The following is a 17,658-nucleotide window of genomic DNA, read 5'->3' on the forward strand; positions in this document are numbered from 1 at the left end:
CATTTTCCACAGGGCATATTTCTGCTCTAGTGGACTCTGTGGCATGTATGAAGTACTGTTCCTGCTGGGCACATTTGCTGTAGCCTTTTGAGAGGCTGGCACAGTTGTTTTGTGAAAACTTCAAAGGGGGGGAGTAGGAAAGCCTGGAATGTTTGATCCTCTAGTGGATATTAAATTACTAATGCTACGCTGTGACAAAACTCCTTAGGCCACTGTGAGCTGTGGCATGTACAATAGGCTGGGTCAATCTGTTATCCTGTTCCTGGCATTACCCCTAAAATAACATACACTTTTTCCTTTCGGACATACTATCAAATTACAAATATCACTAGTGAAGCAGATTGATGTTACGTTACTCTTCATAATGCTGTTGATATGCATATACACCAGTTGGTATAGCTTTGGCAAGCACACATCAGTGAAGAATTTTGTATTCTTGCTGTCCTTGCTGTAGGGTTGTTGTTGCTGCAATGTCTCTGTTACTGATAGCTGAACGAGTGCTGTTGGAGTTGCTAAGTGGCTCCCCTTGCTCTCTGCCTTCATGCTAGCCACCTTGGAAAACGTGCTGACACGACTAACCTTTAAATGTCTGAATGAGGTTCGTGGTGTTGAGATGTTTTGGTTGTGTTACTCCAGGAGGAATTTCCTTACAACATATGTTGCAGACAGCAAGTTCATTGTCCTTTTCAAACTGATGAAGCCATACTCGCAGCATGTGGATACATTGTCTCGAGTGTTTTGTCACCACCGATCAAACTGTTTCTAACAAATATCATCCAACAACAATATGCATAGGTGTTGCTTAACAGCTGCTTCAGATGGCCAACAGCAAGGATGCCAAAAGTCTATCTGATAGACAATGATTTAAGCCATTTCAAGAAACAGTTTTGAAGGCTGTGGAAGAGTTTTATCTCATCTGTAAAATCATTTTTAATGGTAAAAGCTAAATGTAAATTTGTTGTAATATTTTGAAGGGTTTAAAAAAACAAAACAATGTTTGGGTCCTGCTTCACCTGTTTTGGAGAGTGTTGTGATGAATTGAGGAGTCCAACAGCCAGGGAATTGAAGCTACTCTGTAGTCTGGTGGTATGGCAACAGATTGTATTTTTTTCCAGATGGCGGCAGGGTGAACAGCCTGTGGCTGGGTGGGTGTTGACTTCTTGTATCATTTTGGCTGTGCAGACACTTACAGAAATCTCTGATATTCTTTTAAATGGATACCAGTGAAACTGATGGTGGTGATGTCATCCACATACTTCACAATAGAGTTATGTTGATGTCTGGGAGTGCAGTCGTGGCACTAACATAGAGAATGTGCAACTACCAATTCAAACTCTCTGGGTCCTGCTTGTAGGTAGTCCAGTATCCAGTTGCAGTTGATTGTTGTATTCAAGCCCAGAGTGTTTAAAAAGACAACAGCCCCTCATTTACTCCTATGCCCATCCAGAAAGCACCTCCCCCAACCCTTACCACTGGGAAAATAATTTTTCAGACCATTTTCCTGGAAAAAAAAAAATGGCTGAGCTGATCCTTGTGTGATAGTCTGCCAATAAGGGCTTCAGCATTGCCTCCAGTGTCATATGACAAATTCAAACACTGCTTTTGGTTCCTTATGGTCCTGCATCGTTTTGAAAGTATCACATCATAATTGGGGACATATTGTGAGTTAAAATGACCAAAAATGGGTATGTTGCCTGCATAGGGGGTTTGAAGACTTAAAACTAACTTTAGTTTTTTTTTTCTGCAAACAGCATGTCAGACACATACACAAAAAACACACGTCTTCCCATTTACCTAGAAAACAAACTCACTTTTGTGTAGCAATTGCAGAACATTGCTAGTCAATGGTAAATCAAATTAAAATGAGGAGAAAATTGCCTGTCATAATGAGGGAAACAATATTGATGAAAATGAAATATTTAAACTTTTAATATTCCAAATACTTATATTTATTTATCATAGTGACACTGGAAAATACACAATGTTATGTTAAGCTTATTTGCTAAATCACATAACCTGCTTAATAGCCCCCATAGGATTTTGATTAGGCCTTTAAAAGGCCTTGTTTGATGATGTAGGAACAGTGTTTACATCGTTTTGAGATGACAATGATTTTTTTTCTACTTGCATAAGTCACTGTCACACTAGATGCCTCTCTGTCTTACTGTCTTTGTTTCTCTTCACCCTTTTTTCATGCTTTCTTCATGCCTTTTTATCTCCCTCTCTTGCTTAGACACTCACACACACTCCCAGTGGATGACATTTTGGTACTCAGAGCCTCCAGGAGAACAGAGAGTAATAAATACTGGGAAGTGAGCTACTACTTAGAAAGAGAGTGGTTCTGAACGCAGAAATAGAGGAAGCAATAAATTGACCCAGAGTGGGAGTGAGCTTGGCACATTCAATGCCCTAAAAATGACAGTACATATACATGGGTGTATATGAGTGTGTGTGTGTGTGTGTGTGTGTGTTAAAGAGAACACGAGAGACCTGCTGTAAGACCCAAGGCCCCCAAACATCTCCAAATGCCCAACTCATATTTTCTTTTCCTCCTGTCCGTCTAATATCGCCATCAGCATCAGGTGAGCCAAGTGGGGTAAGCAGACTGAGAGGTAATCTCTCTCTGTCTCTTTCACACACACTCACAACTCATGGGGTACTGACTGGGATGCAAGCCTAGCAGATATCCACTTGCCAAAGAACCAGGCCAGAACCAAGCCAAGAGGCCATAACTCTATGTGTTTGTGTGTGTGTGTGTGTGTGTGTGTGTGTGTGTGTATGACAGAGAGAGAGAGAGAGAGAGAGAGAGAGAGAGTGCCAAACTACTTAGAGTGATTAAATGTGAGGTATGCACATTCAAAGTTGAGCCAGGAGGAACCAGCCAAGTCCAGATCGCGGCACAGAGAAAGAGCTGGTATGGTGAGACAGAATGTGATCCGGCTGTAGTGTGTTTTCAGAAACCCTGGAGAAGAGCTTCATTACCTGCTCTCCCTCTTTAGTCTCATCATTCACGGCTGAACACTGCCCTGGCATTTAGTATTATGGGTTTTACTGTAATTAATCTACAGATTTACACTTCACAGTCATTCAGCGACCTGAAGCTCATGGAAGCTACTTCACTTCCATGATTTTCTTTTAAATGAAGGCTCTGCTCTATCATGGAGTTGTTTATTTAAACTATGATTTGATTATTTGAACATTTTTCCCTAAAGGTAATTTAGTCTGTTAGTTTGTTCAGTCAGCAGAGAACACTGCCCACTACCAGGTGGCATCAATACATGTTCAGAGACACAAAATGTACACATCGGTGCTTTTGCAGTTGTTGTGGCCAATATAAACAGCTGACTCACATGTAACATGACTTGGTCAGTGTTATATAGTCAGAGCAGAGATCTGGTCATGGGTCACCTCCTCTATGAGCCCTTAAAGAACATGTATTGTAGATTGCAAACCTGTCGTCGTCCTCTGAAACAGTAAAAACATCCACACTCTTCCACCACTGTCACTACACTACTCTGCTTATGCCTGGGTTTTTTTTGTCCTAGGATGGATCCATCCTATCATCATCATTAGTATCATCATCATCATCATCATCATCATCATCATCATCATCATCATCGTCATCATCATCATCATCATGATCATCATCAAATCATCCTTACGGAGTTTGTCCATCCTAAGGACAAAACACCCAGGCATCAACAGAGTAGTGTAGTTTACGCTGTTCAGTGCAGCCAGGACTGCACAGATTTGTACATTGGGGAGACAAACCAACTTCTCCATAAACCAGTGGCACAACGCAGCAAGGCCAACTCCTCCGTCAAGACTCTGCTGTCCACTTACATCTGAAGGACATAAACAATTCCTTCAGTAAAACAATATGAATATGTTGTCCAGAGAAGACAGACAGATGGTTTGAAAGAAGAGTAAAGAATCCATCCATGTCAAACTGGAATGACCGTTTTTGAACAGGTGGTGGAGGAGGTGGTCACACACCGCCCAGACTCAAACCAACAGCCAGCTGCCTTTGTCTGACCACTCTGTTGCCTCTTGCCTGACCCATTCAGCAGAAAAGTTGCACTGAACACACCGCTTCGACGTGCTGCCAGCTACACAGTAGCATGTACGTTATGCGCTTGCATGAGATGCAATGAGCGGGTGGTGGTAGCGTATAAAAAAGGACGCTGGACGAAAGGTTTATGCACACAACTCTCTTAACTTTCGATGAAAACGAGACTCAACTATTTCAGACAAAAACAGTTGCATACTAAACGTGCAGTGAGGCATTACCAAACAAACAGATTAATTAGCGGCTCCGAAAGCTGCCAATGTAGCTGAACACACAGAACATATTTGTTCCAGACCTCGTACGAATCTCCCCAAATGCTTCAGCCGGTGTGTTCCTGCCTTAAGACATCACTTATCACCCACCTACAATGCTGTACTGACTTCTTTCCAACCATTCACACCTGGGCTTACCTAGCCCTATCACTCCACATAAAGGCCAGTTGGGTCAATGACCTACAAGTGGCTCTAATTACTCTGAATTTGAGAGTATGTATGGGCCTTTAATGATTCTGTAAGGACACTCCCACACAGAATTTTCACTGAAATGTAAATGTTCTGCATTGTCTCACAAACACCATATCAGAGGAGAAGGAGTTGACAAGATAAAGATGTTAAGGAGTGAGTGATGGATTCAGGTAGGAACAGTATGACTTCCAAAGGAGGTAGGGAATCCATAATAAGGCAGAGCAGCAAAGGAGGGAACATAATGCATGAAATCCAGGTGAATTAGACAGGAAAGAAAGATGGAAGTCAGGTGAGTGAATGACAGTCTGTGCTGCTGTCAGACTCAGGAGTGCAGTTTCAAAGACAACAGTTCAGTCATAAAGCCTGGCAGACTGTAAAGTTCCCCTGGTCTATCCAGGACTTGCATGGCATGGGTTCTCCTTGGTTCTCCTTCTATATGACTCCTTTGCTGTGGTGGCTCACCCCAAAAAACACAAGTGACACTTTAATGGCCTGCAGCTTTAAATCTGCAGCTTAAATCAGAAAAGACAAAAGGCAGAGGAGTGGTGTCTTTTCCTTTGTTTCCTTGCCTTGTATGTAATGATTTATCACCTACAAATATTGTTTATGTGTGTATGTTAATGTCAGTGCTAGTGAGGTGGTCTTTTGTCAGCCTATTTCATCCATTCATTCATTTTACTTTACTTTACAGCACTCCTTACATGTGATGTAAACAAATATGTCATTTGGATATGAGCAGATACAAGCAGCAAGAACATCTTTGCAGTAAAAACTGAAATCAGAACTCATCCAGGCAATTGTTGTCCCTGCAATGTGAACAGGAACTACTAGTGGCTAAAGCTGCAGGACTTTCCATGATGACATCTCAAAAATGTAAAGTTAATTCCAAGGGAAGAAGGAAGGGAAAAAAATATATATAAGGAAATGAGAAGGATGGATGAGACTAATACGTGTGTGTTTGTGTGTGTATGCACAATATCTTGACTGATCTGTTTTAATAAAAGCCTGGTTGAAATGTATATACTGTATAATGTATTATAACTTTTACTGACTATATTTAGCAGTAAAAAAAAAAACTTGTGTTATGTTTCAGAATCCAAGCCAGGAAGTGGTCTGTGCAAACCAGGAACCATTGCTCTGTTTGGTAACGTGGTGTGCAGCGGGCTGCTCAACGAGCACTTCTGGCACTTTGGGGTTCCCCTCATCACCAGACTGGTCAGTTCCTGATCTTGTTGTTGTTGTTTTCCTCCCTCGAAATTTTATTCTCACCTGCTGGTTTTATATAACTGCCTTTTGTCTCACACAATCTATCTGGACCTCGAGTCTGTCAATAAAGATAATTATCAAAGGCACACAAGCAGATGTGCGTGCAGTATGTATCAACGTCAGGTTTTCTGCAGTCATTTTAGACTTTCGATTCAATTTAAATTTTTGATTGAAATTCTTTTGTTGTCATTGGATTTAGATATGTGTGTCAAAATCTGACATGGAAGCATAAATAAATCTGTGGACACAGACAACACCTTTTTTTCTTTTTTTTTTGAATGAAAGAAAATGTCAGTACAAAGTGTTAGTGTGGTGGAGAGTCTTTACTTTCCAATGAGAATTTATGCCCACATTAGGTGCTTAGCAACCTCCATTTCTGGCTTTGAAATATGTTTCCAACTACATTTATAGTAGCTGTAGAAACAGTGTATAATGGACACATTATCTATCTGTGACGGAGGAGCAACAACACACAACACTCTCTTTACTTCCTCCAGCAGTTAACATTGAAACATTGTCAACTATAGGGGAACAAACCACATTAAAACTACATTCATCCGTGGTCAGGATCGCTGTAACGAGCTATGCTGTCAGTCCCAGGTATGAGTGGTTGTTAAGCTGTCTGGAGAGAGAACTCAGTACAGCATTGCAGGAGGGTGACAGACGGCTGTTCCAGTTTGACAGAGAGAGATTCATTTACTTCTATTTTAAACCATCTGTATCTAGTATCAAATGCTGAGATCCAGTAAAATAAGTACCAAGGTAGAGTTTGAGCCCATAGTAAGTAGAATGTCATTGACCTAATTAGTAAGTGCTGTTTCAGTGGAATGACAGGCTCAGCGATAAGTTTCAATAGAATTATTATTATGTAGGCAGCCTGAAAGTTGCCGAGACCAGATCAGCACTGTGTATCCTGATATAGCCTGAAAGCCTACAACGAGGTAACCTATTTACGTGTGGCTATGTAAGATTAATAACTGTGATATGCCTGTGATGAACAATATAAACTTTCTTTCAGTGCCATACCGCACCACCAATCTACATATCAACTTTTTTTTCCTCAGTCTTTGAGATGCCTAATTTTATTCTCAGTACTCCACCATAAAAAAATGTAAACATACTGATTTATCTGACTCTAATAAGTTCAAATCTAATCTGTTGACAGATGTGAAGAATAACTATAACCCCTGGATACCACCAGATATGCGTCCACTGCCTTACATCTCTGCCACGCCAGCAGAGCTGATAGGTTTCACTCAGTGTGTTAACTTCCACCAGGTCCGCTGCTTTTCTGCTCTGTCCCAGCTCCGGCAGTCCGAAGCCTTCCAGCACGAATACACAGGACTCCTATTTCTGGTGGATGGATGCAGCAACTCAGCTGAATTTAGCACCGAGCAGACAGGAAGTCACACATTGCAACAACAATATAACATCCGGTTACTTTTCAAAATAACGCACTCCGTGCTGACACTAGCCCACAAATCTCAAAAAGGAGACAAACACAGGCTCTTCTACTAAACGGTCAGTTGGGAACACTTTGAGTTATTGATTACATAACACACACCTATGACTGCAGTCGCGAGTGATTATGTGATTATCGCAGGAACTCCTCGGTCTCTTGACACCAGCTGTGGACTGTACTGCGCCATGGCAGACTCAAAACACAACCGGTGGGGGCTGCCGGATCAGAGCTGTAACACAGCGGACACATATCTAGTGGAATCTCGGGGTAACAGTACATGAAACATTATCATAACCAGTTTTATATTAATATCTATTTTGACATCTGTTTTATTTTATCCTATTCACCTTCAATGTCTCCCCTTAACCACTAGGATGCTTCTTTTCACAACTGTTGTCCCTTTGGGATAGAGGTAAACACTGCTAATAAACCTTGTTTTAAGTCATTATGCATTATAATAAACATTTATAAAGAGTTTTATGAAGCCTAATAAAGGCATTATAATGTTTTATGAATGTGCTTAATATTGCTTTATAGGCATGACCTCTTTAGCAAGTGTTATCAAATGTTCTTTTTAGTAAAGACATTAGGACAAGGCCCTGTTTTGAACAAAAGCCTGACACCTGTCACACTATGTTTTTTTCTTCATTAAGATTAAGCCTAGGAGGGACATAAACATTACACATTGATGTAGTATCTATGCACTTTTGTCTGTCAGTGCTTGAAATTACAATTTGCTACAGGCAGTTCAGACATCTATGGAAGTGTCCATAACAGTAACATCCAGGACATTTTGGACAAATGCCTTGAACAAACACTCCGTCCCACCAATGGACATATAGGCAATAGCTTTCTTTCCTCAGCGAGAGAGAGAGACGAGGGAAATGCCAGGCCAAGAGCACACCTGTTATTAAGATGCAACACATTCTGGCACAAATTCACATTAATGTGTCTTTTTTTTTCTCCTGGAGAGGGAAAGTAAACAGTGGTGGAGCCAAAGTAACCTGCTGACTTTTTCCAGGTGAGAGATTGCTCGGTGTGCATGGCAGCAGACAGAGAGTCAAAGAGAAGAACTCCAAAGGAGGATTGAGATCAGGTGGAGCTGGCAAAAGGGCTCTCTGAAGGCTTGACAGAGGGATGCTGGCAGCATTAAAACCCAGACTGTAAGCATCCAGGCTGATGGGGCTCATCCAGGAGAGTTTAAAAATGTGTGTGTGTGTGTGTGTGTGTGTGTGTCTGTGTGTTGCTGCATTGCAAACATCATAGTGAGAAAGTTCCAGCTTGTCGAGCTCATAACCTTGCAAACTGGTTTGCCCCTGTTGCTTCAAACTGGTATAATCAGTGTGAAGCAGAGTGTAGTGATTAAAGAAGTTGAAAAGTACACGTTGGTGTATTTTGAAAAAATACAAATTTTAGTTGCTGAGATGCCCTGTCATGAACTGGAGATGTGTCCAGGGTGTACCCCACCTCTCGCCCAATGTCAGCTGGGAATGGATTGATGGATGGTTGCTGAGATTGTTTTTAAGGATCCATATGCAATTTTTAAAAATGCAGTGACAACACAATTAAAAACTGGCTACAGACAAGTTACAATTACATTATTACAATGACAGTACAACATAAAACAGCTACATTCAATATCACTCAGTAGAGCAGGATAAGTAAAATAAACAGAATAAAAGAAATAACAAGTTGCATTACATAAACAGACATATACATGCTTCTATATTGGTCCATATTATCTTGAAAGCTGAATACATTTCATCGCATTTCTGCTTTTCTTCCTTTTTATAGGATCTAAGGAGGAACTGAAAATAATTTCTTGAGTAATTTGTAAAGTGAGTGAATTCCATGTATACATTGCTTTATGTACAGTTTGACAGGATGTTGGCCCACTGGATTTTAGTGTTGGCCAATTCTAAATGCCCTCCTACTGGGTGTGTAGTAACAAATGCTTTATAGATGAGTTATAAGTCATTAATTAGCAAAAAGGTTTGGGTTGGCTTAGTGAATGTGTCACCTTGAGTATGACGGGTTGCAGACATTATGATGACATCTAAATGATCTAGAAAGTGTTTAATGTGTTTCTTTAGTTCATACTCAACACCTCTGTTGACTGACTCTGACTCCTAGGCCATGACAACACCCTCCCGCCATAAGTCTGTTGTCTTTTTGCATTAGCTCACTCACATGGAGGGTCTGGCCTAACTTATTCATGACCCAGACCTGAAATAGCGTGACGCCAAGATTTGATAGGAAAATGTTCTCTTTTGAATAGTAGTTGCTAGGGTAAAAAGAGAGAGAAGGCAGCCCGTGTTTGAGCTCTTGGTTATCTCACAGGGAGGAGAGAACAAGAATAAAAGCTGAGGCTACACACCAGGCATGCATACATGTATGTAAATGGCCTCATTTCAAGCAAGCTCTAAAAACCAATTTCAGCACAAATGGGTGCAGATGAATTGGTATTCATAATCTATTTTAACTACGAATTAGCTCATTATTTCTTTACATTGGTAAATGTTGATATGTCAAACTTGAGACGTTTGCCATACATTGTACTCCTTCCTAGGTGATGAGGGCGTGGGGACGATACTGTCCACATGGTCTGGGCTGTAAAACAACCAGCTTGTGTGCTTTATTCAATTCATTTCCCTTTACACCCAGCATAGGTAGCATCGAATATATATAATGTTGAGAACCAATCGTTTGTTAATGATTATAACGCTGTTTTAAAATGGATGTGTTAATGTTTTATTTATGATGAAAAAATGTGCACATTCTTCCAAACATTGGATTAAACTACAGACTAACCTTCCCACACTCCTAAAATAGGGTACTCTACATTTGAGACAGAATAGAAAAGAATGTATAGAGCTGATGAGCATCTGTCATCTCTCTGTATCGATCCAGCCTTGAGCATGTATAGAAATCATGTTATGACTCTCCATGCTTTCATTTGTTGTGATTTGTAGGCAGTTTTACTAAAAGGTTCTTAAGTCATATGGTTATTTTTCTTATTATTTGATTTGCCATATGTGACCTGGTCAAAATAAATGATGTACATAGTAATGAAGGAACACGTCACCCTGTTCAACAGTGTGGCTCACTGATGTGTTTCAAATCATCTTTCAAACATTGTTTATGTATGCACACAGTACCTGTTAGTAGTTCATTGGTGGTTTGGGTCTGCACATGGGATTTGTTGCCAATAAGAAAAGTAGGATATCCGCAACTTCAGCAAAGACGTTTACATTTATGGCATTAATTATTAGATGTATTCAGCTGTCATAATTAGGAACTGATAAACAGCTGAGCTGTACAGTGATGTACCTTCATGGCAACAGCCAACACTCTTCCATCTGTATGTTTTTAACCTGGCATGAGGTAGGGTCTTTGGTGGTGTTTCGTTCAAATGGTGTATCTTATTTCCTTTTACATATAATTTCAATGGTCTTACTTTTTTATGCTGCTTGTATTACATTTGATTTAGCTTTTGAGGTCCTACAATAGTTTTTTTCTGCCTCAGCTCTTGAACAGGTTGTTTGAAAAAGTCTGATTTCAACTGCAGTGTGACACTGACACACAAAGCGACACAACCGTGGCCCCATATTTCCAGTGCTCCAAACGGGAGCCATGCAGCATTTTAGGCAGTGAAGGGGTTAAGGTGGCAGCTTGGCTCAGTGGTGTATTGACTGGGGGTGGGTGGGGGTAAAATCTGCTGAGGCAGGCTACAACATCAGCCCTCAACTTACAACCCTCACCCACCTCTCACTCGCTCTCTCTGCCTGTCTTTCATCCAGCCACATTGCAAACACACCCATTAAACTGATGGACACGCACACACAAAATACATGTGTGTGTGTGTCTGTGTGAGACAATGCAGATGCAAAGTCGTAAAAAATGCTAATGTTTTGTGTGTGTGTGTGTGTGTGTATGTGTACTGCATATACAGTAATTTAACAAAGTGACACACGCAAAACACAATTTCACACACACAGCTTGAGCAAGGCAGTTTACAATTCTCCCTCTGCACCACACACACATATCCTCCCCCCCAACATATGCAGAGAAAGTAAAACAGATGAAATAAAGGAAATACAGAAGTTTTTATATATTTCATTTCTCATCTGTCTGCCTCCCTCTTCTTCAAGCGTTCCAAATTGCATTTTGTTTTGATGGCTGTCCTGCCTCTAACCCCCCCCCACACACACCACCACTGAACATCCAAACCTCTTCCTCCTCCCCGACGCTCCCGCTGAAACTTAATGAAACGGGCTGGTATCATTGGCTCTTAAACATAAGCAACAATAAGCCAAACAGCTCCCTCTTTCTCTCTTCCTCCAGTTCCGTGCATCTCCTTTCTTCCTTCCCTCATCTTGTCTTACGGTGCCTCCTCTGTTTCGGCTCCTCCATTGGATTTCTCACAACTTCACCGCAGCCTGTCAGCATCCTCCACTTCCCAGTGTGGATCTGCAACACCCGCATCCTTCCACCAGCTCATCTCTTCCTTCCTGTTCCCTCCCTCTCTCCTCTCTCTCTTTCTCTCTCTCTCCTTTTTGTCTGCCCTCGACTCCCCCCCCCCCCCTCCCCCCCTTTCCTTCCACTCTGCACTTGTCTCTTCCTGGTTGAAAGCAGCGGTACTACTGTACCTTGTGGTGGTCTCCAGCTTCTCCCACCCCCCCAGTCTCTCCAGCACTTCTCACCCAGGAACACTGTAGAAGAGAGTACGTCTCCCACTTACCGCCCCTCAAAACAGAGCTGGCTGGGCTGGAGCTATCCGGAATAAGAGACGAAGAAAAGCAAAGGGAGAGAGTGTGCTCAGACTAAGAGGAGGCAGGCTTCAGTGTGTCACTGAAATAGAGACCAAGATAGTTTACAGCGAGAAAGGAAAGAGGAAAAAAAGAGGAGGCAGGAAGAGCTAAGCGGGCAGGAAAGGGTGCCACACTGGAGAAGAGGAGGAGGAGGAAGCAGGCAAAGAAGGAGAAGGTAAAGAAGGTAAAGAACAAAAAAACGAGGGGAGGTACAGTAACAGCACCTTGTAGCACTTTCTCTCCTTGATGCCTCTCTCTTTACTCCTGTGTCTTTATTTCCCCCTTCAAGAAGAAGCAGAGGAAGAGTTTGTTGGAAGGTTCTGGGGGGGAGAAGCAGTGTGAGAGCCTCAGTGGCGACTCTTAGAGACGAAGTCACGCTTCTGAAGAGTCAGCGGGAGAGGAAGACCAGCTGTCTTCAGGGGCAAAGGGACACATAAAAGGGACTTCATAACTCTGGCTGCAGCTCCAAAAACCACAAACACGGTGCAGCTAGCTGGATAGTTAGCCGCAAGATAACACTGAACAGTGTTGGCAAAAAAAAAAAAAAAACTTTCCTGTGAGAAAAGAATGTCAAGTGACTGAAGAAGAGGATCAGAACAGGACAGACGTGTTGAGAAACACACCAATAAAGAGAAAAAGAGGAAGAGTGCTGGCCTCTCTGGTGTCCCTGCATACCCCCGACCTCCACCCCCTGGTCTCTCATCCCTTCTCAGCCGAGATGATGATGTATTTCTGGGTGAGTACTGAGGCCCTGCAGGGGCTCCTGAACACTACAGATGGAGCAGGGACACAAGGCATACTACAAAGTCATACCGACGTAATGTTGTCGAGTGTGTCGTTGTACTCTAATCTCTAAGGTCTCTATTTCTAGTTGATCAGAAAGATGCGTTTTATTGATCCTGTTGTTGTCGGTTTTATCATCTTGTACCAGAAGGGGATTGCAAAGGATTTATTCGAACCACTGTCTTTGTGAAAGAGACTGAGTAAAGCAACAAGGCAGAAAGTTGTATAGCATTTCTGTAGCCAGCATTTTACAGTAAGTAATGATGCAAAAAACTGTATTTATTCACAGTAATAGCGGTCATGTGAAAACTGCTTTTCAACACATGGTTTTGCAGAGAGATTTTGGAGGCATCCTCAGGTTTATTGTGGTATATTGTATGTGATGTGGTGCTGTTTTAGCTTTGCAGTGGTGACACTCCTGGAATTTGTGTGTGTGTGTGTGTGTGTGTCTGTGTTTGCGTGTGCCTGCATGTGTGTATGTTGTTTAAACTGTGGATGTGAAACTGCCAAAAATAGGAATTAAGGAATTCATGAATGGTGTCTTATTAAAGAGGTCCATCACACATGGTGTACACATAAAAGCGTATACTGTAAATGGACTTCCAGCAGTTATGTCGTGAACTAATGTTCCAAGAAAGACAAATCATTGCTGTGAACCGCTGCACATTCCTGAAAAAAAGGAACAACAACAACACAGCAGAGATACCTATACAACACATTGTCCCTTGTCGCTTGTGTGTTGTCCTGATAATCTGATGGTGCAACATCCTTCCATTTCAAAATCTTCATCTTCATTCATTATTCACTATGAAGTCATTCAGCCTTTATATCTAGTTATCCCACGCATGAAATAATTCACAATTTTTCTATGTTCTTATCGAATAACTTCTCCCCATTGAAAGGACAATGGAATTATTATAAGTAGTGAGTAAGTAAGTCTGTCCTGTTCCTGTTGGTCAGTGTGACATATGTTTTTTTGTATATGTCTCTAATTCCAAACTAGCTTAAAGAATTTGTTAGAAACGATCTGCACTGAAGCTGTCCAACACTGTGACTTTTATTTGTGAGCACTAAGTATCTGATTGAGTTTAGCTTAAAAAACATAACATGATGTTAGGACAAACAATCATGTACTGTCACTGGTTGAACTGCACTTCATGTTTAGTGAGATGCTGCTTTACAACATCCTGCTCACCGCACACTGTTTGGCCTTTTTAAAAATTAAAAATGGAAAGGAAAAAAAACAAAAAGGAGATTACAAATCTGATACAGTTACAAATACAGTACAGGTTAAAACATACAGTACAGTTAAGGGAGAGATACCCCTGTGTAGGTGTATTATGTGTGAGAACAATATTGTTTCTCCTTCAGCCATGATTCAACAGTGTTGTTAAAAACATTACATTTGTGTTGTATTTTAAGCTTGGTGGGTATTCAGTTCCAAAGTTTTGCTGCTTTAAAGAGAAGGTTGCAGTCATTGCCTGCACTGCTGGTAACACTCATTTGGATGCAAATTTCAAGGATTGAAGTCTGACAAAAAAAAAAAAAACCTTGTATCCTAAAGTCCTCAGGTCCAGTCTGTTTAATTTATTAAAGAAAATATCTGTTTAGAAACAGGCCGGTATGAAAAACAACTGTCATGTAGAACAAATGAAGTCGCCGGCTGCAGTTGTCCAATTCAAAATCAAAACAAGCGAATTAAAGTCATGTTAAAGTGAGATATGAAATGACGATAAGAGTGATTAATTGCTTTTTTTTTTAAAGCACGGCAACATCACATGACAGTTTGTCAAAGTTAATCTAAACTAATAATAACATTTTAGCAAGTGAAGATTGTATCATTATTGGGTCTGTGTATATTTTAGGTGAGCCATTTATTGTCCTGTCAGTCTATCTACGTTAATTATGCTGGAAAGTCCTTTCAGACATGATCAGTGAGTAAGAATGATTATGCTGGTTTCAGCGAGGCTTTCTGTTGCAGTAATGGGTGTCTATCATTAAAACGTATGTGTGTTTTACATTAATATTTCCTGTGGTTTTCAGAGATGAGAGGACTGTTGTGAAACCAATCATAATGGTCCCAGCATGTTTCACTTGGTGTCAAAAATGAGCAATATCACTGCTGTTTGCAGATCTTCATCAAAAAGCATCATGAACACTAGAATTAGGCCTTGCGGCTGTATGCCTCCACACACCTGTCAATTTGGGGTTCAATCCATGTCTGTTAACACTCATATAGCCTGCATCTTGAAGACTTTGAAGGAATTTAATGAAAGGTGTATTTCGTGCAATTGAAGCTTCGACTATAGTGAGTTAGGATGCTGGTGACTTATTTACAATGAGAAACATACTGTCTTTATTTAGATGAGAGGACAGAGGACTGACTGAGAGCTTTATCACATGGTGTAACAACAACAGTGTTGGGCATGTTACTTTTAAAAAAGTAATTAGTTATAGTTATTAGTTACTTCTCCTAAAAAGTAACTGAGTTAGTAACTGAATTCCTCTACTATAAAGGTAACTAGTTGACTATTGCGTTACTTTTTTATTTCTTATTTTTTTTATGTTTGAATATGTCTAAGAATTCAGATTTTTTTTTCTGAGCAGGTTTCACAAGCCAGTTGCATATAGTAGAACTGCATAGACAGGTACCTACACAGAACCTTCAGTTCAGTCAGTGTCACAAGTTTTTGTGTAGCTGGAGCAGACAAATCCAGCTGTAGCTGCTTGGATGGCGTGGCTCCGTGTCCTTCTTTGTTAGCAGAGCTCACGTTAGCCACGCTGGCCTGCTATCATCATCAACAGTGTCAACAATGGTGCTTTTGGCCACTAGTTTTGTAGAAGAGTGTGCTGTGGATAGATGCTTCATTAGATTAGAGTTGCTTACAATGGACGTGGACAAACACTTTGCTCTGGGACAAAGTGTGCAATTCACATGTACGTTCTTGCCTTTTACCTCAAGGAGATTAAAGACGCGTCTGTACTTCCGCTTTGAAAACACCAACTTTCCCTCCTGACTCGCCATTGCTGCTGCTTAGTTTGTCTGTGTGAGGCTGCTGTGTGCGTGTATGGTTTGTGTGTAAACTGAACACTGCCTCTGATTGGCTTACAAACTCTTACTCTACCTTAGCCAATCATCGTCACTTATGCGGTTGTCTCGCCCCTCCCTCCTCCCTCACCAAAGAAAAAAAAAGAAGCACCTTTGCAGCTCCTGTGGCTGAGAGCCAAGTCAGGTGACAACAGCGTCAATGAGTAGCTTCAGTTCGTAACGTGCCACATTTAATTGTTGGTAACGGCATTGTAACAAGGGAGACAGTAATTAATTAGATTACTGAAAAAAATAACGCCATTTATTTTAACGCTGTTGTTCCCATCACTGAACAACAACCACCTGTTTGGCGAATAAAGCTTATTCTGATAGAATACAAAGAAGCTACAGCGCTTTAAAATGTGGATACTCGACACACATCTCACAACCACGGCACAGACGATCTCTACAATCAGACTCAAGGAGGGCACTCAAGATCAGTGTCACCAAATCAGTATCCAACTTAACGTGAAATGTGGTCACAATCTTTCCCTCTGTTCCCAGGTTATGGTTTTAAATTATGGCTAGGAATGTGTTTCTGCAGAACTTTATGATGTCACAGGGAGATGACCTTTGACCTTGTAAACGTGTCATTTTACCCTATAAGACATTTGTCTGGAATGTTGTCATAAGAAGGGTATTAAAAAAGAGCTATTGCCAAACGTTTTGTTTGGTGACAGTGACCCATGACTACCTCAAGATGTTTACACACACTGTATGTAGTTTTTTTGTCATTAAATACATTGTTACAAGTGTGTCTTGTACAATACATGCTAAAAACTGCATAAAGAGTGATTGTTTTGAAGAATGTTTCTGCCATTTTTCTGGCCCCAGTTGTTCCTGAGCTACATCCCATTATCGGGGTTAACCATCATTTGGATTAGGAGTTCCATCACACAGTGAGAGCATGTGTGTGAGTGCGAGTGTGTGTTGCCACTGTACCTGTCTGGAGATTCAGCCGAAAGTGTGTCGAAAGGCTTTTTTACTGATGTGGAGCTGGAAACGCAGTGCTACACCGTGTACTGACCTTCGCCTGATGAAGCCCACTGTACTGCAGACCAACACAAGGCTTCTGTAGGTGCTGTGCTCTTCCTGTCTGTCTGGAATGCAGGTCATCAAGTCCAGCGCGCGTTTCTAATATATTGGTGCTGTGTTAAATCTGGTGAAGTGGGCTTGTGTGTATTGTTTAAAGCCTTTTTTTTTTTTTTATTTAGTACACTGCTTTGCATTGTGACAACTCAGTACAACCCATCACCGAGCTTTCACTTCCTCTCAAGCTTTTCTGAGATAGAGAATTTAGACTATTGCACAGTGTTGATACGTTATGTGAGGAAACTGTAAATGGAAATTCTCTTCCCCTCAGGGTTAGTTTACCCGATTTAGAGTTGGACTCCTGGGTTCAGTAAGCAGTAATTGCTTGAAGAGTTCTAATTGTAAGAAAGCAGCCAGCAGAGTGCGAGGCTGCCGAAACATTGTTCAGATTACATCGCTTAAAAGATGCAAAAAAATAAATAAATAAATAAATAAAAGGTTGTTTGAGCAGCCAGCCTCCTCCCTCCTGTTCCACCCACACCACGCTGCCTTTAAGTGGCTGCTGGCAAAAGAAAATCTGCTCCACTGCAAATGGTGTTAATTTGCTTGAGTTTGGTGTCAACCATTGCTGCTGAATTAAGTGGGGAGGTTTTTTACTTAACAACAAAAGAGAAAGGGATAGT

General features: G+C 41.1%; 1 protein-coding gene across 4 annotated transcripts in view; it reads left to right on the top strand.

Annotated features, from left to right (window-relative positions):
• Positions 1-17,658, top strand: part of LOC119009647 (RNA binding protein fox-1 homolog 3-like) — a 504,213-nt gene that overhangs the window by 302,617 nt on the left and 183,938 nt on the right. For all 4 annotated transcript variants that reach the window (XM_037081113.1, XM_037081116.1, XM_037081117.1 and 1 more), the window contains exon 4: positions 5,627-5,748. In XM_037081113.1, coding sequence (XP_036937008.1) covers positions 5,627-5,748 — 122 coding nt within the window. The remainder of the gene's footprint in view (positions 1-5,626; positions 5,749-17,658) is intronic.

The sequence above is a fragment of the Acanthopagrus latus genome, chromosome 20 (assembly GCF_904848185.1).
Source record: "Acanthopagrus latus isolate v.2019 chromosome 20, fAcaLat1.1, whole genome shotgun sequence".
NCBI lineage: Eukaryota > Metazoa > Chordata > Actinopteri > Spariformes > Sparidae > Acanthopagrus > Acanthopagrus latus.